Source organism: Lissotriton vulgaris, chromosome 1_2 (assembly GCF_964263255.1).
Source record: "Lissotriton vulgaris chromosome 1_2, aLisVul1.2, whole genome shotgun sequence".
Classification (NCBI taxonomy): domain Eukaryota; kingdom Metazoa; phylum Chordata; class Amphibia; order Caudata; family Salamandridae; genus Lissotriton; species Lissotriton vulgaris.
The window spans coordinates 351,187,180-351,207,194 of NC_141686.1; the positions used below are offsets into that span (position 1 = coordinate 351,187,180).

The window sequence follows — 20,015 nt, forward strand, 5'->3', positions numbered from 1 at the left end:
AATAGATCTGTGGGGTCAGTTCAGGGCGCAGCGATGGTAATCAGGATCCCTAGGCGGATAATAGCTCCGGGCAGCGGGAGCCTCACGACAGTGCGGCCATTCCGCAGTGCGCCCTCTAGTCACTGGTAGACTTACTACTTTGTCCTTTACCCCGGTGGCTAGGTGCAATACTCGCAGTAGAAGGTTGTAAATCAACCGACGGGGCACCTACATCTTGCTCAACTGTTTGTTGGTTGTTCCCATTTTCTCCCGTTTTGAGGCAAGACTTAATTAGAGATTTTGTAGAGAAAAAATTATCTAGGCTAGCCTGCTCTAGATGATCCAATTGTTCAGCTAGCTTTTTGAATCTAACCTCAAAGGGGTTCAAGAGGGACCGTATTAATTTTTCCAATTCTAGAAGGAATTCTGGCTTAGATGTTGGTGTCCCAGGGGATGCTATAACAATGGGATCTGGGCCTGATGATAATGGTGTCCTAGGAGATACCAATGTTATGGTATCTACACCTAACGAAACAACTTCTCCCTCTCCCGCTGGTAACCCAGTAGGATAGTCCCCAGAAGCATGACGAGGGACGTGTGTTAGTGCCCAATTTCCTATACTTTTTGGGGGGTTTTAGGACCTGGCATTTCTTTACAGTAACACCCCTTTTCCTTTTTGGACAGGGTTTGGGTTTTATAGCATGTGCTAGAACACTGGGTTGGGATGTAGAATGTTGCCCAGTGGGTGGACTAGTAAGAACACTGGGGGACTTTGCAGGCACAGCGTCGGTTAATGTTTCTAAGGGGAAGGTAACCAATGACTCATTTACTGGGGGTGGAAGATGTGGAATATCATGTACAACAGGCAACGAAATAGATGATAAGGTGGTGACCAATGAAGGGAAACTTTGACTTTTACGTTTCTCAAGAGGGGTTTTCATAAGCTCAATGGACAACCTGCGCCCAGCACGTCTTTCTGCCAAGGCGATTTCCCTATCAATATCCTGAGGCAGCCGTTTAAAATAGGTATCTAGGGGGCCCATAACAGCAGCCTCCACCTCACCCATGGATGGCAGCAAGGTGGAAGTGTTTGTAGAACAGGCCATATAGGTAACCCTTTGCCCCCTCAATATATAGGAACAGGTTAGGTCACTAACACTACACAAATAACTTGCTTACAGTACCAGTTCTGCAAATGTCAATGGAATGGCCCAGCCCGGCCTCCTTCGGCCCCTGACGGCCACAGACGGTCCCGTCCTTGTCCCGGACTTCTCCCGGCGCCCTCCCGCGCCGCGGGGATCTCCAGTTGATAATATACTATCTAAAAGGAAGGGGAGGAGCCTGTAGGGAGAGCGTCCCAGGTGGCAGCAATTGGGAGTTGTGGGTGCTCCTGGGACTTGTAGTCCTGCGCCCACAACACGCTCGCAGCCCTGCAGGTCCCGGCACCCAGAATCAAAGTCCCAGCAGTTACAGCGGTAAGAGGAAGCCTCAAGCGAGGCGGGACCCGCGCAGCGGGTTCCGCAAGCAGTTTCCCGGTGATGCAGGGCAGGCTTTAGAGGCACGTTCGTCCCAGCGTGGAGTCAGCAGCACAAAGCAAAAGAAATCCGCCAATGGCAAGGAAAGGGCGGCTTTTACCGCAGTGAGGCACTAGGGAGGAGCCTGCAGGGAGAGCGTCCCAGGTGGCAGCAATTGGGAGTTGTGGGCGCTCCTGGGACTTGTAGTCCTGCGCCCACAACACGCTCGCAGCCCTGCAGGTCCCGGCACCCAGAATCAAATTCCCAGCAGTTACAGCGGTAAGAGGAAGCCTCAAGCGAAGCGGGACCCCGCGCAGCGGGTTCCACGAGCAGTTTCCCGGTGATGCAGGGCAGGCTTTAGAGGCACGTTTGTCCCAGTGTGGAGTCAGCAGCACAAAGCAAAAAAAATCTTTTGTAGCGCTTCAGCAGGCCTTCGCAGCGCTCTAGGAAAAAGGACAGCACTACTCCGGGCACGTCAATCTCCCAAGCCCCAGCAGGTCAGAGGGTTACAGCGCTACAAGGATCTCCGCACTCCTCTCAGGCAGCGCTTCACGGAGGACAACGCTGGGTTAGGTAGGCAGACAGTTCACTAGTGGAGCTCTGAGGAGCAGCCAGTTCAGTTCAGTCCAGGCAGGACAGCAATACAGCCAGTCCGGTCAGGGGGAGTTAGGCAGATCAGTGCAGGGACCCAGGGGAGGAAGGGGGCGCATGTGCAATACAGTCCAGTACCTTGTTAGCACAGGTGAGCTTCTTCTTGGCGCTTGTTGGTTCTGGCGCCCTTGGGTTGAAGTAGTTTCTTGGTTTCCTGAGAAGGGGGGGGGGGGTTGTGAGTTGAAGGCTTGTCAGCAGGTCACTTCAGATGGTCCTTGGGTAACCCTCCCGCCGGGCCAGATCAGTGGGCTAGTTCAGGGTTCCTCACTCTACTTGGAAGGCAGCACCTACGCCCTGTCACTCCCAGTGGCATAGGTCCCTGACTAGGCCCTACCGCCTAAATCTCCTGCGTGGGTCCCCCAGGTCAGTGATGCCCCAACTACTCTACTCTGCTCTGACTGGAAAGTTTCCCTCCCTTTCCTTATATAGCGACAGTTGGCAGTGGCAGTTGGTGTCACCTCCCCTGTTCTAGAAGGTTCCAGGAGCTTCCCTCATTCTAGCTATGGGCAGGCTGGCATTGATACATTGTTTGAGGGTTCCAGCCAGCTCCTGGCTACTAGAGTGCACCTAAAAAGACCACGCTGCAGTAGCAGGGGTCAGTGGCAGCCATGTTAGGGGAAGAGAGCACCTGCACCTTAACATTGATAAGCAATGGGAAGGTGCCCAGAGTCCTAAAGCCAACAAAAAGTAGGTGGGAAAAATAAGGCGAGGGCGAAAAGAAATAGGGAAAGACCACCCTAGGGCTGACCGGTCTAACAGGCATCAAACTTGATGCCTAAGTTACGTGCCGCATTAGTCGTGTTTGGTGGTACCTCCGCATCTTCAGGCCACCATAGTTTAGGAATAAAGTCATTTTGCGGGACCAGCGGCAGAATTTCAGTTTTCCCGTGTTGTACTTCAAATGATTCTTTCCCATCCAATCAAAAGTGGCCGTCAAGCAGCGTTTCAGATTTTCTTCCCAGTCCTTGGTCTCTTTATCAAGGACTAGGATAAGCTGCGTATCGTCCGCATACACGATAACATCTATCCTAAAGGACGATATCAGCCTGATCAGAGGGGTAGTGTAAACATTAAAGAGCGTCAAGCTCAGGCTAGATCCCTGAGGAACTCCTGACGTAAGTGTTTTTTCCCTTAAGCAAAAGTAACAGAGGGTAACCACTTGCAGCCTGGCACTCAAAAAGTTCTTAATCCACTCCAATACGTCTCCTGCTATGCCAGATGTTGCTAGCCGGTCAATCAAGATGGTGTGGGAGACCGTGTCGAAGGCTGCTGACAGATCTAATAAGATCAGGACAGCCTTCTTACCCTGATCCATAGCCGTTCGAATAGTATCAGTGGTAAACAGGAGGGCTGATTCTGTGGAGTGTTGGGCTCTAAAACCTGATTGATTCGGGTGCCAGGCGTTGTTTTCCTCAAGAAAGATTGTGAGTTGTTTGTTCACGAAAGTTTCTGTTAATTTACATAACACGGGAAGCAATGAGATGGGTCGGAGATTAGACAGAGTGGTGGGATCTGCTAGTTGTTTTTTCTGCAAAGGCTTAACCACCGCAAGTTTCCATTCCAAAGGGATAATTGCAGTGGCCAATGATGCATTTACAATATTATTAATTACAGGGTTTACAGTATCTACAAGAGCTTGAAGAAGAGTAGGGGGACACGGATCAAACGGCGATCCTGACTTGATCGCCAGTGTGGCCTGGTGAGTTTCCTCCAGACTGATAGGTCGAAAGGTCTCCATACTGTCCGAGTGTAAACTTAACACACTTCCTTCTTCTGCTATTGGTATGTAGGGGGTGACAAAATCTTTGGTGAGTACCTGTACTTTTTGTTCGAAAAAGTCCGCTATAGTATTGCAGAGTTTTTCAGATGGGGGATTTCCTGCAGCAGTATTTTTGGGTTATTAAAACCATTCACGATCTTAAAGATCGATCTTTGTTATTAGCCGCTTCTATTTCTGCCGTTTAAAAATTAGTTTTGGCTCCTTAATCAGTGCATGATATTGTCTTCAAACTATTTTATATCTGCAGCGTTCCTCATCATGATAGTTTTTTCGCCACCTACGTTCAGATACTCTCACCTCTCCTTGTTTTTCTTTTAGTGTGTGATTAAACCAGGGGGCAGATACTCTTTTTAGGCTTGACCTATTTCTATCATGAACATGACCAATTTTGTCCTTAATAGTAGACATCCACTCCCCGAAGCGATTATAATCTATTACCGCATTTCCGGTCATTGAAGGCCTACATTCACTAGCTATCGTAATCAGATCCGGATGTCCAATGATCGATTTCCAACCCCCATTTCTAGACTGCGACACTTTCCCTAAGTGTTTGCTCGTGGCTCCCCTGTCTAGTGAGAAGTTGAAAGGGACCAGTGAGTGATCCTACCATGTCTGGACAATAGGATGGTTTACTTCGAGCGTAGCCAGGTTAGAGCAAATACAGTCTAAGATGTGTCCTGCCCTATGCGTTGTATTCTGTGTAAGCACTGATAGACCTAAAACACCCATTGTGTCTTTAACCCGATGCATGCTCATGGCGGAGCCGCTCCGTCATGAGCCGCGGTTGCGCTGTGCTCATGACGGAGCGGTTCCGTCATGGCCCTGCCGCCGCGCCTGCGCGGCGCGTTCTATTGAGCGGGCGGAGCCATGACGGAACCGCTCTGTCATGAGCACAGCGCAACCGCGGCTCGTGACGGAGCATGCGAGCGCCGCTCGGCCCCCCCAGCGCTGCGGCGAAGGGGTTAAACGAGATGGGGGAGTCCAGGTGAAGATTAATATCCGCTAGTAGAGTGAAATTAGAGAATCTAAGGGCCATGTTACTGAGTGCCTCCCCAATGCATTCCAGAAATTCCTTATTCGGGCCTGGAGGGCGATAGACCAGGGCTCCTGCAAATGTAAAGGAGTCATTGACCTTAATGCAAAAACCAGCGCATTCTGCGCCTTTGAGGTCCTGGAGCTCATTTATAGAGCATTTCAAGGTAATCACCAGGCCTCCACCCCGTTGTTCCACTCTGTCCACCCTTTGTATAAGATCATTTGGGGGCAAAGCGTGCACTATATCTGGATTACTCTATGACTTAAGCCAAGTCTCTGTGATAAAGTCCAGGTCACTTTCAGTTATCAAATCAAAGATGTGCAACGCATGTTTGGACATTGACCATGCGTTTATGAGACCCCCACGCAGCCCTTTCCTAGAGCCTGTGATTGGAAGCGTGGCTCAGTGGTTAGAGGCGGCAGACCCGGAAGCTGAGATCGGCCGTGGACCAGGGTTCGATTCCCCGCCTCGGCGGGTCTCGGGCTCAAAAATTCCAGGGAGTCGACAATTCTCGCTCTGGTGCCTACTCGACTCACGGGGTCACACTCTGCGACTCTGGGCAATAGCTTGCTTAATCTCCACTACGGCCCCTCGCGGCGGGATGTCTGGCTTTCACCTTGTGGATACCCGGCCGGGGTATCTCACAGGGGAATACCAGGACGGGTTCCCTAAGCAAGCGCCTTGAGACCTTCGGGTGATTTGTGCGCTATATAAAATCGAAATACATACATACATACACATACATGATATTTGCGTGTAAGGGAAGGATTTTTTACAGTCCAGGCAGCTGACCGGTCCTTCCCAAGATAATAAATCTAGTAGGTGCTGACATGCACGGGTGGTGCTGTGTAATTATAATAAAGAATCCCTACTATATTGGATAGTTGATTGCAAACGGACATCATCTCTGGCCCTAGGCCCGGCCGGTGCGCGGACGGGCGCAGACGGGCTTACCTTTGGCGCACCTTCGGCACGCCATTGGTGCGCCCGCTGCACGCATCCGCTGCGCGTTGTCGCCATAGGTGCTTTAAGTAGTAGGCTGTGCTCGGTCCTAGTACGAGACTAGACCGTCAACCTCCGCCAAGATGGCCGCTTGTAATGTGCCCCCGGAAGTGAGGATACTTGCTCCCTATGTGCCCCGAGTTGAGTGGTCGCTCCCCTGTGTCCCTCGAGGAGACTGGTATCGTTGTGCTATTGCTAGCGCTGCTTCTCATTACTGCTCTTAATCTGCTGCTTGCTGCTTGCATAGAACCGATTTCAGCCTCATTGCGCACTGCATTAATTGCCAATTTCAGCTTCATTGCCGATCTGCATTAATTTAGACTCTGTTGTATCTGACTGCTGCCTGCCTGATCGCCGCTGAGCTGTGCCTGTATCTCTGGGTGATTTTACCCTGTTTTGAAGGGTGTTTTCAGCGCGTTCACTGTACTCCCCCCCCCCCCCCCTCCGCCTCCATTTTGTTGTTGTTGTGGTAGTCTCGTGCCCGCCCCGCCTCCCAGCTGAGACGCCCTCTCACTGACTATTACCAGCGCTTCCTTCCTGTTAGGCGCCGTGACTCGCTCCTCTCCCCGAGTTGAGTGGTCGCTCCCCTGTGTCCCTCGAGGAGACTGGTATCGTTGTGCTATTGCTAGCGCTGCTTCTCATTACTGCTCTTAATCTGCTGCCTGCTGCTTGCATAGAGCCGATTTCAGCCTCATTGCGCACTGCATTAATTGCCAATTTCAGCTTCATTGCCGATCTGCATTAATTTAGACTCTGTTGTATCTGACTGCTGCCTGCCTGATCGCCGCTGAGCTGTGCCTGTATCTCTGGGTGATTTTACGCTGTTTTGAAGGGTGTTTTCAGCGCGTTCACTGTACTCCCCCCCCTCCGCCTCCATTTTGTTGTTGTTGTGGTAGTCTCGTGCCCGCCCCGCCTCCCAGCTGAGACGCCCTCGCCCCTCCCCCTCCACCATCCATATATGACAGGAGTTCCCACGTGCAGCGTTCACGCGCAGCGACCGCGCCCAATCCGCGCCGAAGGTGCGCCAAAAGTAAGCCCGTCTACGCCCGTCCGTGCCTGGACCGCGCCCAGCGCCATACCCCCTGGCCCCCGTCCCTCCCAGCCCCCCCGCATTACCTACGATGCCGCCACCCTCCTAGCCCTTAACCCCGGTCGCGCCCCCAACTGCGTCCAAGCCGCCCCTGGACAAACCCATGGACCTTTCTCCTGCTACTCCTGCAAATTCAGCGGCACAGACAACATCTCCGCTACGACCACACCACTGACTCCCGACCCCAACCACCTACAATGCATCCTTCTCAACACCCGTTCGGTCCACAGGCACGCCATTGACCTATGGAATCTACTTGACACCATTTCTCCAGACATCGCCTTCCTAACGGAAACATGGATGAATGCTTCCTCCGCACCAGACATCACCATTGCCATCCCTGAAGACTATAAGATCACTCGCAAAGACCGTACCAGCCACACAGGAGGAGGAATCGCTATCGTCCATAAGAAATCACTCCGCATCTCAACCAGCTCTGACACCAACCTCGCCAACTCCGAACACCTTCACTTCCAGATCCACATCGACCCCAAAACCACACTCAGAGGCACCCTCCTCTACAGACCACCAGGACCCCGCGCAAAATTCAGTGAAGACATCACGGACTTCATCACTCCACACGCGCTCCCCTCCAAAGAATACATCCTTCTGGGAGACCTCAACTTTCACCTTGAAAAGATCAACGACCGCAACACCACCACCCTCTTGGACAACCTCGCCAACCTCGGACTTAAACAACTGGTCACTTCCTCCACCCACATCGCAGGTCACACACTCGACCCCATCTTCACCTCCAGCAATCATGTCTCCCTCAGCCACACTACGGATCTCCTCTGGACTGACCACAGCTGCGTTCACTTCACCTACAACAAGCCCAAACCCACCAACCACCTCCAACCAACTCTGCAAAGAAACTGGAACAAAATCACCACCGACCAGATCTCCTCATCGCTCCTTCTAAACACCCCAGCCCACTCCTCGGACCCAAACCTAGCCGCCGCCAACTTCACCCTATGGTTATCCAACACCGCCGACACCTTAGCACCACTGAAAAAACGTCAAAGCAAACCTGGCAACAAGAAGGCCTCATGGTTCAACGATGATCTTAAGAAGTCCAAGAAACTCTGCCGCACCCTTGAAAAAGCTTGGAAAAAAGACCCAACCACCAGCACCAAGGACGCCTTCAAAAACGCCACCCGCACTCACCACCAACTAATCCGAAAGGCCAAGAAAACAGCTTTCAAGGATCGACTTGACAACAACGCCCACAACAGCAAGGAACTTTTCAACATCGTCAAGGAGTTTTCCAATCCCTCGGCCAACTCCAACGACATCACCCCCTCTCAAGCCCTCTGCGACTCCCTAGCCTCATTCTTCCACAACAAGATTGCAGACATCCACAACAGCTTCGACAACCAACCCAGAGCCCAACCCACCCAACCACACGCTGAACACTCTCCCCCCGCGATCACCCTTAACAACTGGAACCCAATCTCCACTGAGGACACCATCCGCCTGATGAACTCCATCCACTCAGGATCCCCCACAGACCCATGCCCTCACCACATCTTCAACAAAGCAGACTCCGTCATAGCACCGCACCTCCGAGACGTCATCAACTGCTCCTTCAACTCCGCCACCTTTCCGGAAAACTGGAAACACGCTGAACTCACCGCCCTTCTGAAAAAACCCACAGCGGACCCCACCGAACTCAAAAATTACCGCCCCATCTCGCTCCTTCCATTCCCGGCCAAAGTAATCGAGAAAGCTGTCAACAACCAACTCGCCGCTTTCCTCGAAGCCAACAAATCCCTCGACTCCTCACAATCCGGCTTCCGAGCCAAGCACAGCACTGAAACCGCCCTCATCGCAGCAACAGACGACATCCGATCTCTACTGGACAATGGAGACACAGTCGCCCTCATCCTCCTCGACCTCTCTGCAGCATTCGACACAGTCTGCCACAGCACCCTTTTACAACGCCTCAGCAACTTCGGAATTCATGGAAAAGCACTTGAATGGATCACCTCGTTCCTCACCGGAAGAATCCAGAGAGTCCGCCTTCCACCATTCAAGTCCGATGCCACCGAAGTCATCTGTGGCGTACCACAAGGATCCTCTCTCAGCCCCACCCTCTTCAACGTATACATGAGCCCCCTCGCGACCATCGCCCGCCAACACAACCTCAACATCATCTCTTACGCGGATGACACTCAACTGATCCTTTCTCTCACCAAGGACCCCTGCACCGCCAAAACTAACCTACACGAAGGAATGAAAGAAGTTGCTGAATGGATGAAACACAGCCATCTGAAACTGAACTCAGACAAAACAGAAGTCCTCATCCTAGGTACATCCCCCTCTGCATGGGACGACTCTTGCTGGCCGGAAGCCCTTGGAAAAGCACCCATCCCGACAGACCACGCACGGAACCTAGGCGTTATCCTGGATTCTTCACTTTCAATGAACAGACAAGTCAGCGCCGTATCCTCATCCTGCTTTAACATCCTTCGCATGCTCAAAAAAACATTTCGCTGGATCCCCACCGAAACCAGGAAAACAGTCACCCATGCTCTGGTCACGAGCCGACTGGACTACGGAAACACCCTCTACGCAGGCACTACCGCTAAACTCCAAAAGAAACTCCAACGAATCCAAAACGCCTCAGCCAGAATCATATTAGACATCCCTCGCAACGAACACATCTCTGGTCACCTGAAAGACCTCCACTGGCTACCCGTCAATAAGAGAATCACTTTCCGACTGCTAACCCACGCACACAAATCACTCTACGACATCGGACCAGAATGCCTCAACTCAAGACTGTTCTTCTACACCCCCTCCCGCCAACTACGTTCCTCCAGCCAAGCCCTCGCCACTGTACCTCGCATCAACAAGACCACCATGGGAGGCAGATCCTTCTCTTACCTGGCTGCTAAAACATGGAACTCACTCCCCACTTACCTCCGCCTTACCCAGAACCACCTAGCTTTCAGAAAGCAACTTAAAACGTGGATATTTGACAAGTAATCCTCCTCCCCCTCCTTAGCGCCTTGAGACCCTCTGGGTATGTAGTGCGCTATATAAATTATCTGACTTGACTTGACTTGACTCCACGCAAACAGCACCAGCTGTGGTGGACCGGGGAGCAAAGCGGCGACTATGCAGTGAATGTTACCAACAGCTCAAAAATTGTGAGCAGTTAACCCCTTCGATGCTCATGAGGTATACCTCTAGGGTGCTCATGACGAGCTCAGCTCATCATGATCAGATTCATCAACATTATGGCCCAGCACAGCAGGAGAATCGCTCAAGCAGCCAAGGTGGTAAAAACACATCAGGTAACAATTTTTTTAAATAGACGCATGCTACTCTGAATCTTAACTCATTCAGGCAGCGCACTCAACTCAATTTAATAGTTCTATGCGTACTAGCAATTCAGTACTAGCAATTCAATCTGACACACGTACAAAGCCTAGTTCAGTGTCTGAGTACTACCGAAGCAGAACGATTCTTCTGCAGCCTTAGATAAGTCCTCAAGGTAACAAACCCCTTGCATGATTTGTTTTAGTGGAGTGGGAGGATAGAAATAGCCAAAAGGAAGGGTCCTTATACCGTTAGTATCCCTTACGTGGTCCTATTTTAAAATGTAGTGAACCCCCCTGGGGTCCCTGAAGTTAATTAATACACAGTCCCCCTGTATATCAATTCAATTGAAAAGTCTTTATTTCGATAAAAATCATAAAAGACACAATAACAGGACAGTTTACATTTATGGCTATTTCAGACAAATCCAGTAACAAATATAGCATCAACAAATAGTAAGATTATCATTAAAATATAAATAGTTAATTAATAAAATAGTGGTAGATTCTATACCAATTTGAATTGAATACAGCTTTTTGATAAAAAAAAAGAAAAAACATAAATCAAATTATTTAAAAACACAAGAAGGATTCCAACTCTGTATTTCTATAAAACAGTAAAGTGACAGGTGCAAGTTTATGTGGTTAGATAAATCACACAATGTATTAGTATATGCAAGGATCTCGAACTTGTATGATCCACATCCAGTGGAGAAATTTTGCGATGGCTACAACCACAGGCTGTGAGTTATTTGTTTTTAAAATCCAACCTGTTTGTATACCTAGCTGGAGGCAAATAGGTCTCAACCATGTCCTTCTTGGGACTTTATATTCGGGTAGATAAAAAGTACGTGGTCGGCATCCCATTGGGAGCCATAAATCATGGCATATATGGTCCCGAATCGCACCCCGCTTTTGCCATGGATAGATGGCTCCTGCCCGGTGGCAACTATTATAGGGCGCTGTATTCTAAATCTGTTGTCAGGGTTCTGTCCGGACCCACGGAGATAGCAGTGCACCTGTGGCGGGACGCGACTAACGCGACGGGATAGACTGATCGCCTGACCAGGGCGACCCCGCTTTTTTGATCAGATAAACTTGGCAAACTGTGGAATGCCAAGGGGTTCGATAAATGGGACCTCATTGGTATTAGTAAGGTGGGTGACCTCTGGAATAAGGGACAGGTTAAATCGTTTGAGTCGTTGCAGGAGGAGTTTGAGTTAAGTAGCTCTGAGTACTTCCGTTATGTTCAGGTCCGGCATGCTTTGCGGTCAGTTTTCCAGGTCGGGGAGGTAGTTCCGCAGTCGTCTCCGCTCGAGGACAGATTGTTGGATGGCTATGTGCCTGATAGCACCATCTCCCTAGTTTATAAAAAACTAATCAATGATAGAACAGACCTCCTATTACATCTCCAAGAATTGTGGACCCGTGACGGTCTTGAACTGGATGACGAAGACTGGCAATCTTTGATCTCCTCTCCAAAGGAGGTCGCAATCCCAGCTCGACTCCGGTTAGTTTAACTTAAGATTCTACATAGGATTTATGTCACGGGCCCTCGTTTGGTTCACATGGGTTTTTCTGAAGATGGTCTGTGTAAACGAGGATGTGGGCAGGTGGGGTCATTCCTTCACATTCTTTGGGAATGTTGTGAGATCGTTGCCTACTGGCGTGAGGTGCATGATGTAATGAATGAAGTGACGGGGATTGCCCTTCGGCCGGAGGTTAGGCGCTGTCTACTGAATGTTTTGGAACCAACGGATCATAATGTAGCTCAGACGCTGTGGGTGACCCTGGGGGCCATGATTGCTAAGAGAGACATTGCCCAATTGTGGGGGTCCCCGAGGGCACCTACGGTTATGGCATGGAAGGAAAACATAGATTGGTGTATGTTCAGGGAAAAGATGGTGTACCTGGCCCAAGGCAGACCCCGAAAGTGGTGTAGAGTGTGGGGACCCTGGAATGGATACCGCGGAAATATATGTACACCGCCTGTAGTGGATATCCCGGATATTCCGCTCTCCCCCTGAGCCTGCATTCCGCTATTGCTCTACATATGCTATAACTCTGACATCTCCCTTCACCCACCCCCTCTCTCCTACATTGATTGCTGATTTTGATGTATTGCTTTTCCTTCCCTGTCTTGGAATCAGTACTGTATGTGATGTTTTTCCTTGCCTTGTTGTTTATATATGAACATTTTCAATAAAAAGAAGCAAAAAAAAAAGTATGTGGTCAATACTTTCCCTTTCAGAGGGACAAAAGGGACAAGTGGCACCGGAATCACTGCGCCATTTAGCAGTATAGCTGTTGATGGGTAGAGTACCAATCCTAAACTGATGGTATCTTTTCCTGTCTCCAGGAACAGTTATATAGACCCAATAGCCCTCAAAGGCTGCTGTATGCTTGATGTCCAGAAACGCGGCGGTCAGGGAGGGGCCACTACAGAGACCAAATCTTTTCTGGGCTACCAGACTCCAATAAAGTTCTCTAAGTCGATTCCTCGGTGGGAAGACATTGGCCTCAGGATCTTGCCAGAGAGTTAGCAACCCCATTGCTTTAAATGTGACTCCAGCTTCCCTCATCCATGAGATCTTATGGGTCCTGTCTGCATTTCGTACATCCATAAATGCCCGAGCATACTGGAAGAGTTCTGGGGTAACCCACAATCTTCTCCAGTAAGCTATTGTTCTGTAGCGAGCCATGTCCTCCAAATGCAGGCAGCCTAGGTCGTAAAAAAGAGGTGTCAAGGGAGTTGACGCCGGGAGGCCTGTAATTCCCCGTAGAAATTTATTTTGTGCTATCGTTAAACAGCTGAGGTTGCTAAACCCCAATAATTCTGCCCCGTAAAGAACAGCTGAGCCAGTTTTCGCGTCATAAATCTTAAGAACTGGACTAACCGGCCTAGTGTGGGAGAGATACAATTCCTTTGTTAAGGCCCCTGCCAATTGAGCATGTTTCATGGCCAACTGGTTAGTATGATGTTTCCAATCCATTTTGGAAGCCAGGGTAATACCAAAGTATGAAAAAACCTCTGACTGCTTGAGCTGTACCCCACTCACGACCGCCCTGCCTCTAACTTGCTTAGATTCATGTAAGACCATAAACTTGGTTTTATTAACGTTTATAACAAGTCCATAGTCTTTGCAAAGTAACTCAAAAGCATCTATGGCCTTCTGTAAACCTTGCTGGGTTTTCGAAATTAGAAGGGTGTCGTCGGCAAACATCAACAGGGGGATCAGCTTCCCATCCAACTTGGGGGCATCAGTTGGGTGGTGTTCAAAATAGCTGATCACCCTGTTGATGTATAATGAAAAAAGAGTCGGTGCCAATACACACCCTTGGCGCACACCCCTGGAGATTAGGAATTTTTCTGTAACGCTCCCTTGTTGGTTCCAGCGGACTTGGGCATAGTTACCCTCGTGTAACTTAATTAAGAAAGAAAGGATGTTCAAGGGCATACAGCATACCCTGTTCTGCAAAGACAGTCCACATTTTGTGACGAGGCACCAAGTCGAACGCTGATTTAAAATCAATAAAAGCAGCGTACAGTGTACCCCCTCCCAGTACCACAACCCGCCAGTAAATTAAAACCAATCAAAATATTTGATCGATCGTACTAGTGTGACTACGAAACCCAGCTTGGAGTGGAGAGATTACCTCTTCCTCCTCAATCCCTGCTTGTATCCTCAGAAGGACAAGCCTAGCTACTGCTTTTTGGATACAATCAATTAAACTTATAGGCCTGTAGTTTCCCGGATCTGAGCGTTCCCCTTTCTTATGTATAGGAATTATCACTGCGCCCTTCCAGGTTTCGGGTATGGGTGAACCCTTTGCGATACTGTTTATTAGCGCTAATATATATGATGCCCACACCTCCTTGTCTTGCATAAATAGGTTAGCAGGGATTGAGTCCAAACCAGGTGCCCTGCCTTTAGGGATGGTATCCAGCACCTTTATAACTTAAACTCTAGTGAAGCATAGGGGGATGGTATCTTGCTCGATGGTGATGGGAGCCTCACTAACGCCCAGCAGCTCAGTAGGGGCAAACTGGGTGGTATAATGAGAAACCCATAAATTCGGGGGGAACATGGTTAGTAGGTTCAGCCCTTTTGAGCCCCCTACCCCACCTAACCATATCCCAAAAGGTACACATGGAGCGTTCTTTACTAGCTCCCAGCTGCTCACCCCAGTAGTCCTCGTCCCATGCTCGTTTGGCATCATGTTGCCTTTTCTTATATAATACTCTAGCGCTCTTAATTTTATCTCTATCTTTTGATTAACAGCTTCCGCTAGACCTTTGTATGCGGCCCTACAGGACTTCCCATACCACTGTTCTTCTTTTCTAACAGACCTTTTCTGTTTGTTTGGAATCTTTTCTTTAATCTTGTAAAACTAACCCGCCTAGCAAATAAAATGTCACTCTCGATTAGGGGGGGCAATGGTCTGTGTTTATCTAGCCAAAAAATTACTTTATTGTTTAACTCTGGGTATTGCTCTGCTCTATTTGATTCCAGCTCAGGAATTCCAGTTAGAATGACAGTATAAGGAGTTGAGGCAGAAGGCCGATCTATACATGGCAGAGTATGTTTGATTATTGATCTATTAGGATCTATATTGTTCCCAGGATCTCCTCTACTAGTGCTCGGAGAGCTACCCTCTGCTGGCAGATCCGTTATAGATGCCAGTGGCGTCAGGCCATGGCCAGCTGCCCCCTCCTTTACTGCCCTTACTGCCCCAAGACAAGACCCCCCTGGTATCGTAGCGTGATTGGCTGCAGTGAAAGGCTCAGCTTCAGAATTAGATTCTCTATTAACATTTCATTTCGGAGGAGTGTGGCCACCTGATTGCTCTGTTGTATAGAGGCCAGTTCTGTTATTTTCAAATTACCCAGAGTTTTAGAAAGGGCATCAATTTTACTTCCCCATAAATGGACCTTCAAGGTAAGCTTCTCTAAATGCTGTCTGAGAACTCCCATCTCACTATGGATGTGTGTTTCCAAATGCTCTTTAATTTCTTTTAGCAAAGTTGAAGCCCATATTGGGGGCTCCAATGCTAGCTGACTACTTCCATTAGGCTTGTTGCTCACAGTCGGGGTCATTGACGTTACTCTCGATAAGGAACTCACATGCTTCCCCCCTTTTTCTCCTTTTGTTTGCTTTGAAGGTGTTTCCTATTGGCCCCCTTCAGAGGTGATTTAACGGGGCATACAGAAAGAACCCTTTCCGGGGGCAACATTAAGTCAGGGGTGGCAGAGAGATCAAACATCTGGGCTAGATCAGGAACTCCCGATTCTAAAACCAAAGAGGGGCATGGGATTGAAGGTGTCAAAGAAAGCCTACGTTCTGTGCGTTCAATCTCATTAGAGACAGCACCAATCGCCTGCCGTAACATTTTATCAATAGCAGTTGGTTTTGTGTTAGGTGTATGCTTAGAAGCTTTCTGGCGCGTATTAGGCCTGGAGGTTAGGGGTGGACTATCTCCCATACTTAAGTGGGGCTAATTACTCAGACGGGATACAAAGAGAAATGTGAAAAACTGTACGAATAGTAAACTTCCCGTTGTATTTGCAGGCCGCTAAGAGACGCCCTAATAAGCCCCTCTACAAGTTATGATACATACAATACTTTAACTTCATTCAAGCAGCCCACTAAACTTACTTTAGGTAACCTATTAGAGGGGTGGCCCTGTCCAGTCTCTTCCAGGCTCGGACGGGCTCAGATGGGCCCGCTCTTGGCACAAGCTTTGCCCGGTCGTCATCTGTGCGCGTTCCACGTTGCGTGGATGAAGGTGGCGCTTTGTAGCGCGATGTCAGCACCTCCCCCTGCAGCAGCTGTGGCCACTCGAGGTGGAGCGACGCACCCTGGGACCAAGAGTTCCACCAGGGTGGTGTGGCGTGAAGGGAGCATCCCGCGAGGGTGGATGGCTGCTCGCTAGCAGTCTCCGGCATCAGAGAAGGTTAGTGAGTCCCGCGCTACTTGGGGGAAGGCGGCGCTTTGTAGCGCGATGTCAGCGCCTCCCTCTGCAGCAGCTATGGCCACTCGAGATGGAGCGATGCACCCTGGGACCAAGAGTCCCACCAGGGTGGTGTGGTGTGAAGGGAGTGTCCCGCGAGGGTGGATGGCTGCTCGCTAGCAGTCTCCGGCATCAGAGAAGGTTAGTGAGTCCCGCGCTACTTGGGGGAAGGCGGCGCTTTGTAGCGCGATGTCAGCGCCTCCCTCTGCAGCAGCTATGGCCACTCGAGATGGAGCGATGCACCCTGGGACCAAGAGTCCCACCAGGGTGGTGTGGTGTGAAGGGAGTGTCCCGCGAGGGTGGATGGCTGCTCGCTAGCAGTCTTAGGCAGCAGAGAAGGTTAGTGAGTTCCCTGCTATGGATTACAAGTCATTCTCCAGATCAAAACTCAATCTTTAAATTCTTTTTTTTAAGTAGTCAGAACTCTGCCCATGAGAGATCACCACATGGGAACCGTAGAACTACAAGCAACGAATGATTGTTTACAGGTAGTAACATTTCCTTCCTTCCTAGATATTACTGTCCACCTTTCTCATATTATAACCGTGCATTTCTTTCAAGAAATATTTCCCATGTATAATTTTCAGTGTTCATTTTATTCTGCAGCACAGCAGCCGACGACAGAAAGTATGAATGGGAAAGAGAAACGTAAAGCTTCCGGAGGAAGGAAGAATTTTGCTTATAAAATGAATGAAAGAAAACACCAAGGAATACTGAGGAGGGAGAATTTTAACAATAAAACACTACTTGCAAGGCAGAAAAGAATACACACCGGCCTAAGAGCTTATGCCTGTGCTGAGTGTAAGAAAACATTCACTGGAAAGACGCATGAAAAAACTCTCAGAGGAGAGCGGCCCTTTCTTTGCAATATCTGTGAGAAAAGTTTTACTCAGAAGGGAAATCTTCTACAACATCAAAGCGTACACACAGGAGAGAAGCCTTATCACTGCACTGTGTGTTCCAAACCCTTTTCTCGGAAGGCGTACCTTGTACAGCATCAAAGTGTACACACAGGAGAGAGGCCTTATCACTGCACTGTGTGTTCCAAGGGCTTTTCTCATAAGGCAGCCCTTGTACACCATCAAAGCATACACACAGGAGAGAGGCCTTATCACTGCAATATCTGTGAGAAAAGTTTTACTCGGAAGGGAAATCTTCTACAACATCAAAGCGTACACACAGGAGAGAAGCCTTATCACTGCACTGTGTGTTCCAAACCCTTTTCTCAGAAGGTACACCTTGTACTGCATCAAAGAACTCACACAGGAGAGAGTTCAAAGAAATAGTTCGGCACACCATATAATGTACAGTGAGTAATATCAGAGAGGTCAAAAAATATATCAGTAAGCCATTATATATTCTTTTCTTTCTTTATTTTCAATCTTCACAAAGTAGCCAACGCGTTTCGTCCGAAGGACTTCTTCAGGGCGAATGGATGAGATATAATTTAATATTCCGAATTTTTATCAGTTGGATCAAATTTCTTCAGCTACTGTGATTGCACCAGACTCCAGATGCTAGGATGGCAGCTATCCTTTTATTTTGTGGTAGATTGATCGAAATTTTGAAAGATGAATATATTCCAGCGCAAAAGGATGTCAAATACGCATCCGCACGGGTGATGTAAGTGTTCACCTTCGCCAGATTTGTCTTTCGTGTGGTCTCCTCGGGTGTCGTCTTGGAAAGTGGTTCCCTTTTCTCAGAAGGTACACCTTGTACTGCCTCAAAGAACTCACACAGGAGAGAGGCCTTATCACTGCACTGTGTGTTCCAAGGGCTTTACTCTTAAGGCAGTCCTTGTACACCATCAAAGCATACACACAGGAGAGAGGCCTTATCACTGCACTGTGTATTCCAAGAGGTTTGCTCAGAAGGCGACCCTTGTACGGCATCAAAGCGTACACACAGGCCAGGTGCTTTATCACTGCCCTGTGTGAAGCAAGAGCTTTGATCTTAAGGCAAGCCTTGCACACCATCAAAGAACACGCAGGCGACGGCCATGACGCCGCAAGGGGTATGGAAACTGCTGTAAACAAAACGTGGTGCTCAGCAGCATCAAGTAACGCATACAAGATGGAAGCCTTCTCAAAGCACTGCTAAAAAACCTTTCATGTGATCTTTTACATCATCTAAGAATCTACATCTGAAGTTAGACCTCCTATGACATCTAACAATCCTTCCGGGATGAGGTCCTCCCTTTCCTCTAAATGTCACTCTAATGTTCGCAGGGTCTCCAAACAGAATGTAGGTTCTTAAACGTCACTTCACCAAGCAACGAACTTCACAGAGGCTGCTTCGCTGCGAATTAAACCTATCCGACTCTCATGAAATGTGTGCAGTGTTGAGGACATGTTACCTACTGTCAAGTCAAGTCAAGTCAAAGAATTTATATAGCGCACTACATACCCAGAGGGTCTCAAGGCGCTAAGGGAGGGGAGAAGGATTACTTGTCAAATATCCACGTTTTAAGTTGCTTTCTGAATGCTAGGTGGTTCTGGGTAAGGCGAAGGTAAGTGGGGAGTGAGTTCCATGTTTTAGCTGCCAGGTATGAGAAGGATCTGCCTCCCATGGTGGTCTTGTTGATGCGAGGTACAGTGGCGAGGGCTTGGCTGGAAGAACGTAGTTGGCGGGAGGGGGTGTAGAAGGACAGTCGTGAGTTGAGGCATTCTGGTCCGATGTCGTAGAGTGATTTGTGTGCGTGGGTTAGCAGTTGGAAAGTGATCCTCTTATTGACGGGTAGCCAGTGGAGGTCTTTCAGGTGCCCAGAGATGTGTTCGTTACGCGGGATGTCTAATATGATCCTGGCTGAGGCGTTTTGGATTCGTTGGAGTTTCTTCTGGAGTTTAGCGGTAGTACCTGCGTAGAGGGTGTTTCCGTAGTCCAGTCGGCTCGTGACCAGAGCATGGGTGACTGTTTTTCTGGTTTCGGTGGGGATCCAGCGAAATGTTTTTTTGAGCATGCGAAGAATGTTGAAGCAGGATGAGGATACGGCGCTTACTTGTCTGTTCATTGAAAGTGAAGAATCCAGGATAACGCCTAGGTTCCGTGCGTGGTCTGTCGGGATGGGTGCTTTTCCAAGGGCTTCCGGCCACCAAGAGTCGTCCCATGCAGAGGGGGATGTACCTAAGATGAGGACTTCTGTTTTATCTGAGTTCAGTTTCAGACGGCTGTGTTTCATCCATTCGGCAACTTCTTTCATTCCTTCATGTAGGTTAGTTTTGGCGGTGTTGGGGTCATTGGTGAGAGAAAGGATCAGTTGAGTGTCATCCGCGTAAGAGATGATGTTGAGGTTGTGTTGGCGAGCGATGGCCGCGAGGGGGCTCATGTATACGTTGAAGAGGGTGGGACTGAGTGAGGATCCTTGTGGTACGCCACAGATGACTTCAGTGGCCTCGGACTTGAATGGTGGAAGGCAGACTCTCTGGGTTCTTCCGGAGAGGAACGAGGTGATCCATTCAAGTGCTTTTCCTTGTATTCCGATGTTTCTGAGGCGTTGTAAGAGGGTGCTGTGGCAGACTGTGTCGAAGGCTGCAGAGAGGTTGAGGAGGATGAGGGCGACTGTGTCTCCATTGTCCAGTAGAGTTCGAATGTCGTCTGTTGCTGCGATGAGGGCGGTCTCAGTGCT

At 49.2% G+C, this 20,015-nt stretch overlaps 1 protein-coding gene across 1 annotated transcript in view; it reads left to right on the forward strand.

Moving 5' to 3' along the window:
• LOC147736775 (uncharacterized) overlaps positions 1–18,327 on the forward strand; it is a 105,633-nt gene extending 87,306 nt beyond the window's left edge. The window contains exons 2-3 of the mRNA XM_086953491.1: positions 16,997–17,622; positions 18,265–18,327. Of these exons, the coding sequence (XP_086809617.1) occupies positions 16,997–17,622; positions 18,265–18,327 (689 nt within the window). The remainder of the gene's footprint in view (positions 1–16,996; positions 17,623–18,264) is intronic.
• The last annotated feature ends 1,688 nt before the right edge of the window (positions 18,328–20,015 follow it).